Source organism: Pongo abelii, chromosome 16 (assembly GCF_028885655.2).
Source record: "Pongo abelii isolate AG06213 chromosome 16, NHGRI_mPonAbe1-v2.0_pri, whole genome shotgun sequence".
NCBI classification, from domain to species: domain Eukaryota; kingdom Metazoa; phylum Chordata; class Mammalia; order Primates; family Hominidae; genus Pongo; species Pongo abelii.
Genome location: NC_072001.2, coordinates 66,670,104 through 66,686,711, shown reverse-complemented (window position 1 = coordinate 66,686,711; position 16,608 = coordinate 66,670,104). Strand labels below are relative to the sequence as shown.

Here is a 16,608-nt window from a genome sequence, read left to right as displayed (position 1 = left end):
AGATAAACATTGATACAATATGAAACAGACAAATATAAATTGAGTAAAATTATGTAACTGTAGTTATGCATCACTTGATGGGGATATGTTCTGAGAAATGCATTGTTAGGCAATCTTGACACTGGGAATATCATAGAGTGTATAGTACTTACACAAACCTAGATGATATAGCCTACTTACAACAAGACTATATGGTATAGTCTGATTACTCCTAGGCTACAAACCTGTATAGAATGTTACTGTATTCAATGCTCTAGGCAGTTGTAACAATGATAAGTATTTGTGTATGTAAACATAGAAGGTATAATAAAAATAAGGTTTTATAATCTTATGAGACCATCTTCACGCATGCAGTTTGTTGTTGACTGAAATGTCATGTGGCACAAAAGTATAGAATATTTTAATCAGAAAATGTCCTTCTAAGCCCATTTGGCCCAACTCTGTAATTTTGTAGATGAGGAAGCTGAAGCCCAGAAAGATGAAGTGATTTGCACACAGCTACACAAAGAGTTTATAGGGGTGTGGGGTCCTCCACATGACCTTGTACCTGTGGGTGTTCAGAAAACACATGGCTAGCTTTGAATCACCAATGCTGTAGTGATAGTGATAGTGATAGTGATAGTGAAAGTGTTTATAATAAAGGGAAATACTGATCAGTGCATAAAATCAAGTTTGAAATAATGATAAAACTGCTCTTAATTTATCATAATATTACCATGTTCTTTTTTGGAAATAAGACTTAATGATTAGAAGAAGACTTTGTGGTTAATTAGAGCAGGTGAATCTTGCCTAAGCAGAATTGATCATTATGTACCCCCTGTTTTTCAGGATAACAGTAAATGGATTAACGGCATGGATGAACAAATTATGTCTTGGGCAACTTCCAGACCTGAGGTCAGTAAAGATGAAGATAACTGTATGATGGTTCTCAGTCAATGTTTTGATTCTGAATGCTTTTGTGTTTGTGCCCTGGTGTCTCCCATACAGGCTGGCACACACTTGGTACGTAGTACATGGCTGTTTGAGTGAATGGGTGACTCTAATTTTGAGATGATTGTGGTTTTCTAGGACTGGCACCTGGGAGGTAAATGTGATGTCTACTTATGGGGTGCTGGTAGGCATGGACAGCTGGCAGAAGCTGGAAGAAATGTAATGGTACCTGCAGCAGCTCCCTCATTCTCACAGGCCCAACAGGTAACTAACAGGGTAAAAAATAGAAAAGAAACATGGGAACTGAAAATTCTAATTCTTTTGCTTCTTATTGTGGGATAAAGCTTGTCCATTTCATAATCTTTTATGAGGAATCATTAAAGAAAGTCATGATATATAGCTTTCAAATAAAAACTTGCTGTGGTTTTTATCAGACTTAAGAAGTTAACACATTTCTAAATTTTTCTTTCAAGTTTAATGAACTAACATCATGATGTGTTAGGCCTGCGCAGTATGTATTTCTAGCAGTTTAGATACTCCTAATTAGTGATTTTCTCTTTAGGGCTATAAACTTCCTAGGATCTTTAGCCAGATTTTATTGACCACTCCCCTTTTCTAATAATCCTGGTATGATATAGCGCCAAACCCTTCTCAAGGCCTCTGCTTTCTCTTTTGCTCTTCTTTACCTCAGCTAGTCCAGATTGCATGACTCATTCTTATGTATGAGTTTCTGCTTCTTTCTAGCCCAGTCTTTAATATTTCCCCATCACCCCTTCCCTTTTCTTTCATCCATTTTGTTGTTCTAAACTATTTTAAATGGATGAATCTCATACATCTCTTGGTTAAATAAGCAGTTTTATAGTCATCAAGGAGTTACGGGACTGCATAGTTATATCAACTCTTCCCTTTCAGTAAAAGGATAAGACAATTATAAAAGCATTCTATGTATATGTGGAATCATTTCAAGTGCTTGCATGTTAAAGCAATATAATAAAGAATAAAATATTTAATTCTGTGTTTTTATACTAGGTCATTTGTGGTCAGAATTGTACCTTTGTCATCCAGGCCAATGGCACAGTGTTGGCTTGTGGGGAAGGAAGTTATGGCAGATTAGGACAAGGAAATTCAGATGACCTTCATGTGCTGACAGTTATTTCAGCCTTACAAGGTAAAATTGTCCTTAATAAAAAGATGGTTAGAACCTATGGCCTAATGTAGGTTTGGTCATACAAACCTTTGCCCTTCTCAAACCTTTGCTAGATAAAATCATATCAGGTTTTCACTTACATTTAAATCCTTGTTTAGGCGTGTGTACAGCTTTAATTGCCATATTTCAAGCTATATTGCAGGTTACTTATAGCAATGCTAGAATTCAGTGAAATATAAATAACACTTTTTGAGACCCACTGAAGATTGTAAACAAATGCTTAAAAATTGCAAAAGTGTAAGTAGGCAGATGTTAATAGCAGTAGCAATCATGCATGTGTTTCATTAAAATTAAAAATCAGTTTATATGGAAATCTGCAAATGTGCTGAAGACTTTAAAGGACATCTTCATCAGAGTTCTGTGTGACTTGGAGAGAGAACACCTTTGGAGAAACCACTGTACAAGCCCCCAGCTTGCTCATTAACTGAACTCATAATGACTCTGAAGCCTGCAAAGAGAGCACTGACGGTTTTTTTTACGTAAAAGCATACAAGTAACTATGAGTTCAAAACAAGTTCCTAGAAGCTCAAGTTCTTTTCATTGTGATCTGGGTGTGAAGAGCACAGCAGTAGAGATGAGAATATGTGCTGGGTTCCTATGGGTTCTACTGGTCCTTGGCTCTGGGACATTGCACAAGCTACGAGACCTTTTTGTGACTCAGTTTTCCCAATTGTAAAAATGGGATGTTAGTATCTGTTTCATAGGTGCTATGTGAAAGTAGAAAATGAGATAATCCATGTAAAGCATTTATAGGAGTGGCTAGAGCATAGCCAGTCATTAATGACTGTAACTATTGCTGTCATCCTCCTTTTCCTTGTCGTCGTCATTATTTTAGGTGACTATTCGCAGTTTTGCTAGGTTATGGCTACAAATTCAATTTAAAACTAAAGAAATTGGGCCGGGCACTGTGGCTCATGCCTGTAAACCCAGCGCTTTGGGAGGCTGAGGTGGGTGGATCACTTGAGGTCAGGAGTTCATGACCAGCCTGGCCAGCATGGTAAAACCCTGTCTCTGCTAAAAATACAAAAATTAGCCAGGTGTGGTGGCACATGCCTGTAATCCCAGCAACTCAGGAGGCTGAGGCAAGAGAATCACTTGAACCGGGGAGGTGGAGGTTGCAGTGAGCCGAGATCACGCCACTGCACTCCAGCCTGGGTGACAGAGTGAGACTCCATCTAAAAAAACAAAAACAAAAACTAATGAAATTATTCTTATTTTCATAGTACCAATTCGGTGGTTTTTGATTGAGGGTATTCAGTAGCAGCTGCAAGTAAAGAGGAGAGTTTTAACATCCAGTGACTCCTGTTGGGTTTCTGTTCTGTTCCAGGCTTTGTGGTGACCCAGCTGGTGACTTCCTGTGGTTCTGATGGGCACTCTATGGCCCTAACTGAAAGTGGTGAGGTCTTTAGCTGGGGAGATGGTGACTATGGTAAACTTGGCCATGGGAACAGCGACAGGCAGCGGCGGCCCAGGCAGATCGAGGCCTTACAAGGAGAAGAAGTGGTGCAGGTCAGGCAGGAAATGGATAAGTTTGCGTTTCATTGTAAATATACTAGTTGTTGAATAGGTTTCTTAAAATTAGGTAACAGAAAATATAGTAAAAATATATTACACAATCATTATAAGAGATCCATTGGTTTTGGATGTTCAGATTCATTCTTGAGCTTGTCAGAAGTTTGAATAGGCTTTGGTGTTAGTATTGGTCTTGTTAGTATTGGTTAGAATGGTCTTTTTCCTGAGCCAGCTGGTTGGCCCAGACAAGGGTGCTGCAGGCCCTTGGAAGAAATATTGTGTGGTGGTTTAACTTCTGCCACACAGTTCTTAATACACAGATAAATGGAAAACTTTGCTTTTAACCTATCATTTTTGTTACAAAAGCTAAGTTAATATGCATTTTCTGGAAAGTAGTGTTCTAAAATCATATTGTAAGATTGTATAGCACCTTATAGTTTACAAACAATTTCCCCATTTATTATCTCATTTAGTCTAGGTCATCTGTACACAGCTGAAGAGTAGCAGTAGTTATTCCAGGGTATGCTGTTCAGCTTGGGCTTCCTGAGGCTATTGAGACAGATCAGACTTGGGAGAGCAGGAGAGCAACTTGGGCAGATCAGTGTACTAGTTGGCCGGATGCAGTGGCTTATGCCTGTAATCCTAACACTTTGTGAGGCCAAGGCAAGAGGATTGCTTGAGGCCAGGAGTTTGAGACCAGCCTAGACAACATAGCAAGACCCTGTCTCTACAAAAAATAAAAATAGACATAAATAGCCAGGTGTGGTAGCACATGCCTGTAGTCCCAGCTACTTGGGAGGCTGAGGTGGGAGGATTGCTTGAGCCCAGGAGTTTGGGGCTGCAGTGAGCTGTAATCACACCACTGCACTCCAGCCTAGGTGAGAGAGCAAGACACTGTCTTTTTAAAATTTAAAAAAAATTAAAAAAAAAATTTTAAAAAGCATTGGTCTTTGAAGATCCAGTTTTCAGTGAAGTTTATGTAAAGTTTATTGATATATTAATACCAAAAATGGCAGATTTACTTTTTTCTTAGTTTCCCTTCTTAAAAGTTTTCTTTCTCCTTGGTTCTTAGATGTCTTGTGGCTTCAAGCACTCAGCAGTGGTCACTTCAGATGGCAAACTGTTTACCTTTGGGAATGGTGACTATGGTCGTCTGGGTCTTGGAAATACCTCTAACAAAAAACTTCCAGAGAGAGTGACTGCACTGGAGGGATATCAGATTGGACAGGCATGGAATAAATCAATAAGATATTCTAGCTGATCATTGTTTCTCATTTCTTCTGTGTTCACTTAGACACCCTCAGGAAGATCAGGATCACCAGTTGTATCTAACCTCATGTACATTTTGCTGTGGTCTAATTGATAATTTTAACTGTTTCCCAATGTGAAATTCATATTTTAAGTCAATTTAAGTTTGTTTATGTGACAAACCAACAAATGTAACCCTTATTTCAGGACGTGAATGTTTTTAAAGCCCCCTCCATAACATACTAATACCACTTGCTATAAAACCCTTAAAAAATACAGATACTAGTAGCTCCTGTCTTGTATCCTTGAGTTGTATGGCTGAATTGCAACATCACTGGTAGCTACTGCTCCTAAGTAGTAATTATCTCTGTCTTGTATACATCAAGAGTGTCCTTTAACAAGGAAATATTTTTGGCTTTTTCTATATCATTCCTTAGATACTTTTTGATATGAATGAGTATTTTTGGGTTATGTATACATTTCCCCTATCTTTTGTACTGATTATGGTTTAGCCACAGACATTTGAAGGATTTCACTTTGAAGAAAAAAGTTTTATATGGACATTAAGAATTATTTCTTGTTGACTTATTTTGGTTAACATTTGTAGTATGCTCTGAAACCATTGTAGATATTTGGAAACATAGCCAAGTTTTTCACTGAAGTAGAGAAAAAGGGTCCCAGAAACGGGGGAGCATGTTTTAGGTCTTGTGATTTGCCTTACGGAATACTGTTATTTCTTCAGGTGGCCTGTGGATTAAACCACACTTTGGCGGTGTCAGCAGATGGTTCCATGGTGTGGGCTTTTGGAGATGGAGACTATGGAAAACTAGGCTTAGGAAATTCCACTGCAAAATCTTCACCTCAGGTCAGTACTGCCTTGAGTCTAGGTTTTCAGACAACATAAATAGTTTTCATCTATGTCAGTAGTTATTATTAGTTGGAAATAATTCACCTTTAGTACTTTTGGTAATTCATAATGAAGTTTAGAAGCTTCTGTTGTGCATTCTTGAATGCCCACATGCTAGGTCTTGATTTTAAATAAGCTATTAATCCAACTAAACTGCATTTAAAATTCTGCAAGGATAAGCTTCTGTCTCCGTAAATGAGTTTCACACTGTAGGACCTCTGATGTAGAGAAGAAATAGTTAGAAACATATCCCCAGGGTGTCATGGAAGGAACTATGAGTAATCCTTTGTAACCCTCTGCATGCAGCTGCCATTTCTGCTTATTATTACCACTGAATTACACAGGTACACATCTCCTTTTAAAAAACAATACAAAGGAAATCTGAGTCCATAAAGAAAGAAATTAGAAGCTGTTATTCACACTATAGAAGATTTCTTGACTCTGCAGAAGTCTTTCTATGTAATTGTTTTATGTGGGTTTTCCTGACACATTTCACAAGCAGTGTGATTTACAAAGCTTCAGCTTATATTCGGATTCACCACCATTTATAGTCTGTGACATCCTGATAGCTAGACTAGTAAATATTCAGCTAGGTATGCAGAGAAGCAGGAAAGCCCACTCTGGGGAACATACAAAGCAGTTATTGTCATCCATAAAAGCTAAAGTGTTAAACTAACGTGGTCTTCTAGTGTTCTTTAAAAGGTCCTGGAATTCTCCGTGGTCTCTATTACCCAGAGGAATGCTTCTACTTCACACAGGGCCCTGGGGACTTTAGTCAAACTGCCTCTGCCCCTGCACACTCCCTCCCCCAAATTCAGTTAGTTTGTAGAGCAGTAGGAGAAAATAACATTTCAGGTTTGGATTTGGGTCGAACAGGTAAGTAACAATTAGTATTTTTGTTGGAAGATAGTTTTTGATACATGCCATTAGGCAAATTCAAGAGTGATTTTTTTTCTTCTTCTTAAAGTTGTGTGCCTTACACTTTCGTTTTGCAGAAAATTGACGTCCTTTGTGGAATTGGAATAAAAAAGGTTGCTTGTGGAACTCAGTTTTCTGTTGCTTTGACCAAAGATGGTCATGTGTATACCTTTGGTCAAGGTAAGACATTTTTCAGCTTATTTGCTTGGGTACACATCATTATAAACATTGGCCTTCCAGTGTTATAGAATGTGCTCTAAATTGAGTCCTTTTTTTGTTCTAGGTGGTGAGTAGTCACTATGACCTTCTTTCAGTAGATAATTTTCTACTTCTCTTTCATGTATTTTATTATAAAGACAAACTCCCCTCCCCATTAAGACCCCTTATGCCAGAGCCGGCACTCTTGCTAGAAGAGTCCGTGCCAAGGGCCGTCCCCTCTTCTTTTCTACTGCCTTTGACAAGCTGCCACAAATACTGCCTTGACCACCAGAGCTCCTCAGTGTCCTGCCTCATTCTTCATCCCTTCTAGGGATTGGGACTGCAGATCTTAGGAACTGGAGGAATTCATAGGCGCTCTGGGTTCAAATCTTGAGTAGGTTCGTAACCCAGGCATTCACAGTGGGACTGAGATTCTTGGCAAGGGTAATTGTTGAGGGATATGTGAGACAGGTGTGAAGAAGAGGAAGTAAACCATGACTGAAGTTTCTAGTTGTGGGAGAACATCAATGCCTCTGACTGAGGACATGAGCTGGTTTGTGGGGAGGGTAAGGAGCTTAGTTTTAGTTATGTTGAATGGACCCATTTGCCCTAAATAAACGTGTGGAAATGTCCACTAGGCTATTGAGAATTTAGATCTGGAACTCCAGAAGGATTGGTTATGAAGATGTAGGTTTAGGACATTAGCTGCATAATGGTAGTAGTTAAATCCTTATTCGTATCATCTAAAAAACCCAGAGAGAGAGAGAGTATAGAATGAGAAAAGAAGAAAATAGAGCTCTGGGGCATGTGATGTAAAGGGCAGATGGGCACAGGAATAAGACTTGGGAGGGCCGGGCGCAGTGGCTCACACCTGTAATCCCAGCATTTTGGGAGGCCGAGGCGGATGGATCACCTAAGGTGAAGAGTTTGAGACCAGCCTGGCCAACATGGCGAAACGCTGTCTCTACTAAACAGACAAAAATTAGCCGAGCGTGGTGGCAGGCGCCTGTAATCCCAGCTACTTGGGAGGCTGAGACAGGGAGAATTGCTTGAACCCGGAAGGCAGAGGTTGCAGTGAGCCAAGATTGTGCCATTGCCCTCCAGCCTGGGCGACAAGAGCGAAACTTCATCTCAAAAAAAAAAAAAAGATTAAAAAGAAGAAGAATTGGGAGAGCTGGCTTTGAAAGGATTGGGAAGAGAGGTCACTGGTGAGCCAGGGAAGTGCAGTCTCTGAGAGGCAGGAAAAGCTGAGGCCACATTATTAGAAGGTTGCATGATGTTCCCATGGGCTGGAGCCTGAAAATAAGCCACTGCAGTAGGCAATTAGGAGCTCACTCATGGCTTTTGAGAGTAGAATTTCAGTGCAGTGGAGACAGTGGAAGTTAGGCTGCAGAAGGCGGGCAAGCCAAATGGACCTAGCAGACTTTGCGCATCAGGGGCTGGCTAGCACCCTCTAGAAGTTTGGCAAGGTAAGGAGAGGTTGGTTGGAAGTTTGAGGACAAGACACGTTGAATGATCTCTCGTTTTAGAATATAAGAAACTTAAAATTAGCCAGGCAAGGTGGCATGTGCCTGTGGTCTGAGCTACTCAGGAGGCTGAGGTGGGAGGATCATTTAAACCCGACAGGTCGAGGCTGCAGTGAGCTGAGATCGTACCACTGCACTGTATTCCAGTCTGGGCGACAGAGCAAGACCCTGTGTCAAAAAAGAACATAAGAAACTTGAGGGCCTGAACTGTGTCAGTCAGACCCTATCCTTTCAAAGATGTGGATATTGGAGAAGCCTCTTATTTTGAAACAAGTTACCGATTTTAGATATGACTTTTTTTTTAATTTTTGTGAATAAAGAGCCTGTGACATTTTGCAGAGAAACAGCTTCACACTTTTTATTTATTCAGAACCTGGTGTGCCTTTCCAGAATGGTAGCTTTAGTCTTAGTTGAGTTATATGTGTCATTGCCGTTCCACCATAAGAAGCTAAATGACTGATGAGAAAATATAAAAGCACTGTGGTGTGTGGTGCATAACATTTCCACATGTTTTTGTTTTGTTTTTTTCAGATCGCCTGATAGGCTTGCCAGAGGGGCGTGCTCGCAATCACAATCGACCGCAACAAATCCCTCTCCTGGCTGGAGTGATAATTGAAGATGTGGCAGTTGGAGCTGAACACACACTTGCTTTGGCATCAAATGGAGATGTGTATGCCTGGGGTAGCAATTCAGAAGGGCAGGTAAATATTTATATTGCTTGCTGCTCTCTCAAATTCTAGAAATCTCACAGTGTTCCTCAGTTGGGGAAAGAGATAAGCTAGGAAATTCATAATCTACTACAATACTCCAAGCACATCACTTTGCCATGGGACTGATTATTTTGTAAGTCTAGTTATGTCTTTCTCTCTCGAGTGTGGCCAAAGAAGTATTATACCATGGTTTAAAACAATTCTGGCAGTACAGCAAAGTGATTAAGGGGATTAACTGAGTATATATGTGTGTGTCCTCATACACTGTTAAGTGCCTGGCATGTAGTAAGCTGCAGTATGTAAGGATTTGCTACTGTCAACATTATCATCATTACTACAGCAAGATGTGAGATTAGGTCCTGGGAACATCAGTTGATATGGGAAAAAGAATGAAACAATAATATTTTTATATTTTATAATATGATGATATACAAAGTATCTTTAGGTTTATGCAGGAAGTCTTGTCACCCCCATTATTTATAGGATTAAACTGAGCCTCTGAGATACTGATAAGAGACTCAAGAGGTTGATGTGTTCACCCTCCTCTATTTATGAAGGAGGGAGAGACCTTGGTGTGAGATGTCTGAGATGCTATGATGGTGACTTTTAGCTCCACATGCAGAGCCACCTCCCCTTCCTCCATAAATCCTCTCTTGGTCTGGCTTCCCCTAGTGCCAGGGACCCTTAAGTTCAAGGTCTAGCATTATTCATATTAGCCTCAGTTTGGCTCCTGTGGTCTCCTCATCACTAAATTAACAGACAAGGAAGCTGCTCGTCATTGTGGTTGCACTCTTACTGAGAGGAGAGTTAATGTTGAAGGCACCTTTGGGAGTTTCCTGGCAGTGCCTTGACATGATCCTTCCTAATGATGTTGATTTGCTTAGCTGCTGAAACACTGGCTGTCCCAGTCAGACCCCACATATAGAGATTTGGAGATTAGAATTTGCTTCCATACATGTTTTTATATATGTTTATTTATTGTTACACAGAAATCAGTTTTAAGTAAAAACTCCATAGATCATTCTGTTATTATTTAACTTTCCAAGAATTCATTCCCTTTCCATAAGTGGAATCCAAGGATGTGTTTAGTCATTAAGACTCATCTGCTAGATTTGAAATTGCCTTGTTGCAGCTTAGCAGTCTGAGCTGTGAGGACTGTTATGATAAAGAAAATCAGAATGTATTTTATTATTGGGGGCTGGGCGCGGTGGCTCACGCCTGTAATCCCAGCACTTTGGGAGGCCGAGGTGGGTGGATTGCCTGAGCTCAGGAGTTCAAGATCAGCCTGGCCAAGATGGTGAAACCCCATCTCTACTAAAAATACAAAAATTAGCCAGGTGTGGTGGCGGGCACCTGTAATCCCAGCTACTTGGGAGGCTGAGGCAGAAAATTGCTTGAATCAGGGAGGCGAAGGCTGCAGTGAGCTGAGATTGTGCCACTGCACTCCAGCCTGGACGACAGAGCAAGACTCCATCTCAAAAAAAAAAAAAGAAAAAGAACGTATTTTATTGATGCTGATGCATGGTTCAGTTATTAACTTATTTATGTCTGCCACTATCTAAGAAGAATTTCATATTGACTTCCTCTCTTCCTCTTTCTAATTGAATGTCTGTATATTTGTGATTTATTCCCAGCTCGGCCTAGGCCACACCAACCATGTTCGAGAACCAACCCTGGTAACAGGTCTGCAAGGGAAAAATGTTCGGCAGATCTCGGCTGGTCGCTGCCACAGTGCTGCATGGACAGCACCACCTGTCCCACCAAGAGCACCAGGTGAGGAATGAAATATTCACGCTCCTGCAGCATTTCTTTTTTATCAGTAACGCATGGCACTGTCTGCTTTCCAGTTCCAAACTGTATCCAGCATTGTTGTGAAACCATCAAGCCTTCTGCCACACAAAGCATTCTTTGTGCTACTAGCACTGGAAGTATTTTCATAGCAGGCATTTGTCCTACTGACATCAGTATGAACCAGGTCCTCTCTGCACCCCCAAAAGCAGAATATATATTACTTATGCAAGCAAAAATTTATAATTTTAGCAGCAACTAAGTTTTTTTTTGTTTGTTTTTTGTTTTTTTTTTTTTGAGATGGAGTCTTGCTCTGTCACCTAGGCTGGAGTGGTGTGATCTCAGCTCACTGCAGCCTGTGCCTCCCAGGTTCAAGTGATTCTGCTGCCTCAGCCTCCCAGGTAGCTGGGACTACAGGCGTGCACTACCATTCCTGGCTAATTTTTTGTATTTTTAGTAGAAACGGGGTTTCGCCATGTTGGCCAGGCTGGTCTCGAATTCCTGACCTCCAGTGATCTGCCCGCCTCAGCCTCCCAAAGTGTTAGGATTACAGGCATGAGCCACAGCGCCTGGCCAGTATTTTTAATATATAAAAGAAATGACAAATTATAGTTTTCTAAGGCCCACTGTTAGAAATAAAGATTAAAAGCCCTGAGACCATTTGTCAAATTCCTCACCTTAGTTAACCATTTGAAACATGATGTCTGTGCATTGGCACAGCAATCAACTTGCTGTCATTTTATTCCTGTGTTTAGCAAGACTGGTGGGCTACTTCTAGCTTTTTGTTGTTTGTTTTATTTTTAATTTATTATGAAATTTTTATATAGCTACACAAAGATTTAAAGAAAACCATAATACATACTTGTGTGCTCAACACCCAACTGTGGGCCCTTTCTGATTTGATCTATCTTCCGTTCCTTCCAGATGTAGCTATTACCTTAATGTTGTGACATTTGTCATTCTTACACATTTCTTCATATTTGGGCTGTTTCCTTTTTTTTCGAGACAGAGTCTCACTTTGTTGCCCAGGCTGGAGTGTAATGGCGCAATCTCAGCTCACTGCAACCTCTGCCTCCTGGGTTCAAGCGATTCTCCTGCCTCAGCCTCCCGAGTAGCTGGGATTACAGGCATGCGCCACCACGCCCAAGTCATTTTTATATTTTTAGTAGAGATGGTGTTTCGCCATATTGGCCAGGCTGGTCTTGAACTCCTGACCTCAAGTCTGGAGTTCAAGCCTCGGCCTCCCAAAGTGCTGGGATTACAGGTGTGAGCCACTGTGTCCAGCCTATTGGACAAGGCCCTCATGCCTTGTCTTTCTACCATCTTCTGTTGTCTAAGGCACTAGAATTTCACTGAAGCAACGTTGTGCCTAAGAGCTCAGCATTCTCTTCCAGTTTTGTTAACCCCTCTATTTCTTAGAGGGGTCCTAAGATTCCCCATAGGGATTTTTTTTCTTAGATATCTAAGAGAGAAAAGTGGGAATTCCAGGTAGATTCCAAACAAGCAGGAAATGGTTTCTATTAACAGAGTCTAGAATGAGCAGAGCTGCCTACGCACTGACAATTTCAGGTACTCAGTGGCTTCAGAGGGATTTCACTTCCACTTCAGAGCAGAAGCTATCCAGTGTGACAGGTGAAGGTTCAAGCTCTGGGGCCACATTGCTGGGGCTGAATCCCAGCTCCTCCACATATGATCTGAGTGACCTTGAGACTCAGTGTTTTGTCTGTAAAATGAGGATAATAATAGTACCTACTGCAAAGAGCTGTAGAAGTAAGTGGCCCCATTCATGTAAAGCTCTTAGAATGGTGCCAGGCACATAGAAGGTACTCAGTAAATGTTAGTTTTTACTACAAACAATAATAATACCTCTAGGAATTGCACTGTTCCAGTCTTTATTTACAGGAAACTGAAGTGACTTTGTATCTTGTTTTTATTCTTTTATGTGTTTTTATAGGAGGGTAGCTGTGGATGCAGGACTTGTAGTCTTTGCTTCTTACAGAACTTTTATTCTTGTAGTAAAAGCCTCATGAATCATGCACCTGTATGTTTCTGTCATGAATACTTGCTGTCAGATCCCTAGTGAATATGGAGTTGGCTCTGCTAAGTTTCCCATTTCCATTTTCCAGAACTGTCTGCCTAGTCCTTGCCAACATTTGCGGTATTATGAAGATGGCAGTTATTAAATATGAAAGGAAAAATTTGGCTTTATTTACTTATTTATTTTTGTGAAGGAACTGCCTAAGTTCTATTGTTAAATAAATGGGAAACGAAAAGAGAAAATAACAGGTTTCATTTCCATAATAATGAAGACATTTTATTTTATTTTATTTTTTTCTCCACCCCCTGATAAAGACATTTTAAAAACCAACACAAATGCACACACCAAACTAAGATGAATCGATGGATAGAGGTTGGAATGGGTGCCCATTGCGTAATTATCTCAACTTCTCTGTATGCTTGAAATTTTTCAAAATGTGAAAAGTGAAAGCAATGCTGTTTCCTTCACAAGTGCTCATTTGCTTTCTGGACAGGTGTGTCAGTACCTCTGCAGCTGGGCCTGCCTGACACAGTGCCCCCCCAGTATGGGGCGCTGAGAGAAGTCAGCATTCACACGGTGCGGGCCAGGCTCCGGCTGCTTTACCACTTCTCTGACCTCATGTACTCATCTTGGAGACTGCTGAACCTTAGCCCCAACAACCAGGTAACAGACTGGCATGGTAAGCAGCCAGGCACAGACTGGCTTGGTAAGCAGTGCCCATGACATGCTCACCAGGCCCCAGGGCCTTTCTGTCTGCCTTTGGAAAATTCTTTAATGGCTAATAAGATAACACTTCTATTCCCATTTTATTGCTGTGTTAGGGACAGTCTAGAGGTGGTCATGATGCTGCTGGACAGAGTGGTCTTCCTTCTGTGTTTTGGTTTATCCAGAAATCAAGTATGAATGGCTACGCATACTACACATACCATTTCCTTTTTTTTTTTTTTTTTTTTGTGAGACGGAGTCTCACTGTGTCGCCCAGGCTGGAGTTTAGTGGCGCAGTCTCAGCTCACTGCAACTTCTGCCTCTTGGGTTCAAGCAATTCTCCTGCCTCAGCCTCCTGAGTAGCTGAGATTACAGGCCAGGGCCACCGTGCCTGGCTAATTTTTGTATTTTTAGTAAAGACGGGGTTTCACCGTGTTAGTCAGGCTGGTCTCAAACTCCTGACCTCAAATGATCCCCCCACCTCCACCTCCCAAAGTGCTGAGAATACAGGTGTGAGCCACCGCGCCCAGCCACTAAGCATGCCATTTCTACAAAGTCTAAAATATGATTTTAAAATGTAAGCACACAAAGCTATTAGAACCACAGTTAGGGTTGTTATATAATTGAATCTGAGAAATTTCAGATACTTTTTTCTCTTCTTACAAATTAGCATTCTGGGTCCTGGGGAAAGGGAGGTCGGGGAAATAAAGTAAATTTTGCTAATATGTCTGTCTTTATGGACTAGTCCAGTAACAAAGTGGCTAGCTATCGTGTGTGCATGCGTGTGTGTGTGTGTGTGTGTGCGCGTGAGATTTGACAAATCACTGCTAGAAATAGATAGGCAGCAGAGTCCTGTGCAGCACTAAACAGAGTGTTAGCAAACTGTAATTAGTGGGAGAAATGTTTATAATATAAAGTTAAGTGAGAAAGGCAGCTCAGAATGATATTAACAGTGTGAAAAATGTTATGTGTACATACACAGAAGAGAACTGGAAGGAAATAGATGAAATTATTACTGGGGCATCTCTATATGGTAGGATTTGGAATTACTTAATTTGTGCATACATGTGTGTATCCTTCTCTGTATTTTCTAAGGTTTTTAAAAATGGTAATTATCTATTTTATCAGAAAAAAAATTTAAAGGTTACTAATAGTTCCTAATCCTGAGTTTATGCTCTTAAAGTGCATTTTTAAAAGAATGTATGTTCTTTTTTCAATTTTTAAAATAATATTGAGACAGGGTCTCACTTTGTGCCCAGGGTGGAGTACAGTAGCATTATCTCAGCTCACTGCAGCCTCAACTTCCTTGGACTCAGGTGATCCACCCACCTCAGCCTCCCGAGTAACTGGGAGTACAGGCACATGCCACCATGCCCAGCTAATTTTTGTGTTTTTGTAGAGATGGGTTTTGCCGTGTTACCCAGGCTAGTCTTGAACTCCTGGGCTCAAGCGATCCGCCCACCACAGCCTTCCAAAGTGCTGGGACTACAGGCATGAGCCACTGTGCCCAGCCAAAATAATGTATGCTCTACAAGTGAAAATTGTTATTTCTTTTAAGCCTAGATTATACCATTTCTGATAACCGTACCTTCTGTTACAGAACAGCACATCCCATTATAATGCTGGAACTTGGGGCATTGTACAGGGACAACTTCGGCCTTTGTTAGCCCCAAGAGTCTACACTCTGCCAATGGTGCGCTCCATAGGAAAAACCATGGTTCAAGGCAAAAACTATGGACCTCAGATAACTGTAAAGAGGATATCAACCAGGTTAGCATATGTATGTGTGTTTCACTAACGAGCTGGGATTTTTTCAGATGGATGTTATTACTAATTTCTGTGAGTCTTGGTTTCCTCACTTCTAAGGCAGGGTAGCTAGTAATAGTACTTACATTAGTATCTGGTGTGGTTACAGTGGGCCTAGCACAGTGCTTGCCTGTTAAACTAACTTTTTCATTCACTGATGGGAAGATATCATGTGATTTTGGGGAAACTGGTAAAAGTTGTATTTCATTGCTTTCTCCCTTTCTTTTAAAGAGGACGGAAGTGTAAGCCCATTTTTGTCCAAATAGCGAGACAAGTAGTTAAGCTGAATGCTTCGGACCTCCGCCTGCCTTCCCGAGCGTGGAAGGTTAAGCTGGTTGGAGAAGGGGCTGATGACGCTGGAGGAGTGTTTGATGACACCATCACAGAGATGTGCCAGGTATATTCTTGCAGTGTCCCCTGCTGAGTTATCTAGTCTGCTAGTGGCCATTTTGCTGTTTCCAGTGATCACTCTGCCAGGCATGTTTTTATAAATGTAGCAAGGATGCATTTGTGAGCCTCATATGAAGTCATGCTGTTAGTGATACATAGGTAAATTAGAGCAACAGCTTTTGAAACGCTTTGTCAAGATACCTTACTACATAAATATCAGTTCTTAGGCATCTACCAATGACTCACCATCTGTTGTGTTATAATATTGGCAGAATAACAATGGCATATATGTACATTTATGTAACAGACAAATCCAGGAGCACCCATGTGCTCTGATTTATTCTGGTGCTTTTAGAACAAAGTAGAACTGCCGGATTCCAGGGGAATTAGAAAAATAAATGTTAAGAACTGGTCTTAAAATTAGACTGGTTCTAATTTTAATATCTGCATTGGCAGCTTTGCTTCCAGATCAGCTCTGTGCTTTCCAGCATTGCCTAGTGTCAGGATTTTTCCAGTAAACTCTGTGACTAAAATAATGCTTGGCTATCACTATTGAGTCGATTTGAAACATCACTACACTCTTTTCACAGCTACCACTACTCCTGCCCTGGATTGACTTTCTCATTCCTTTTGGTTCTTCATACATGAATGCTTTCCATGTGGGGGATTTCCTAATTTCATTTTAAATTGAAACCATAAAAATAAAGTATGAAATCGTTGGTTGT

General features: G+C 40.8%; 1 protein-coding gene across 20 annotated transcripts in view; it reads left to right on the top strand.

Annotated features, from left to right (window-relative positions):
* The window catches only part of HERC1 (HECT and RLD domain containing E3 ubiquitin protein ligase family member 1), a 247,610-nt gene that overhangs the window by 196,900 nt on the left and 34,102 nt on the right, over nt 1-16,608 (top strand). For all 20 annotated transcript variants that reach the window (XR_010137477.1, XR_008514122.2, XM_054532755.2 and 17 more), the window contains 12 exons: nt 829-894; nt 1,069-1,194; nt 1,960-2,098; nt 3,465-3,646; nt 4,722-4,877; nt 5,640-5,762; nt 6,800-6,902; nt 8,978-9,147; nt 10,791-10,929; nt 13,476-13,645; nt 15,288-15,457; nt 15,725-15,890. Coding sequence is in view for 18 of the 20 variants with exons in the window: in XM_054532755.2 (XP_054388730.1) it covers nt 829-894; nt 1,069-1,194; nt 1,960-2,098; nt 3,465-3,646; nt 4,722-4,877; nt 5,640-5,762; nt 6,800-6,902; nt 8,978-9,147; nt 10,791-10,929; nt 13,476-13,645; nt 15,288-15,457; nt 15,725-15,890 (1,710 nt within the window). In the remaining 2 variants the exon portion in view is untranslated. The remainder of the gene's footprint in view (nt 1-828; nt 895-1,068; nt 1,195-1,959; nt 2,099-3,464; nt 3,647-4,721; nt 4,878-5,639; nt 5,763-6,799; nt 6,903-8,977; nt 9,148-10,790; nt 10,930-13,475; nt 13,646-15,287; nt 15,458-15,724; nt 15,891-16,608) is intronic.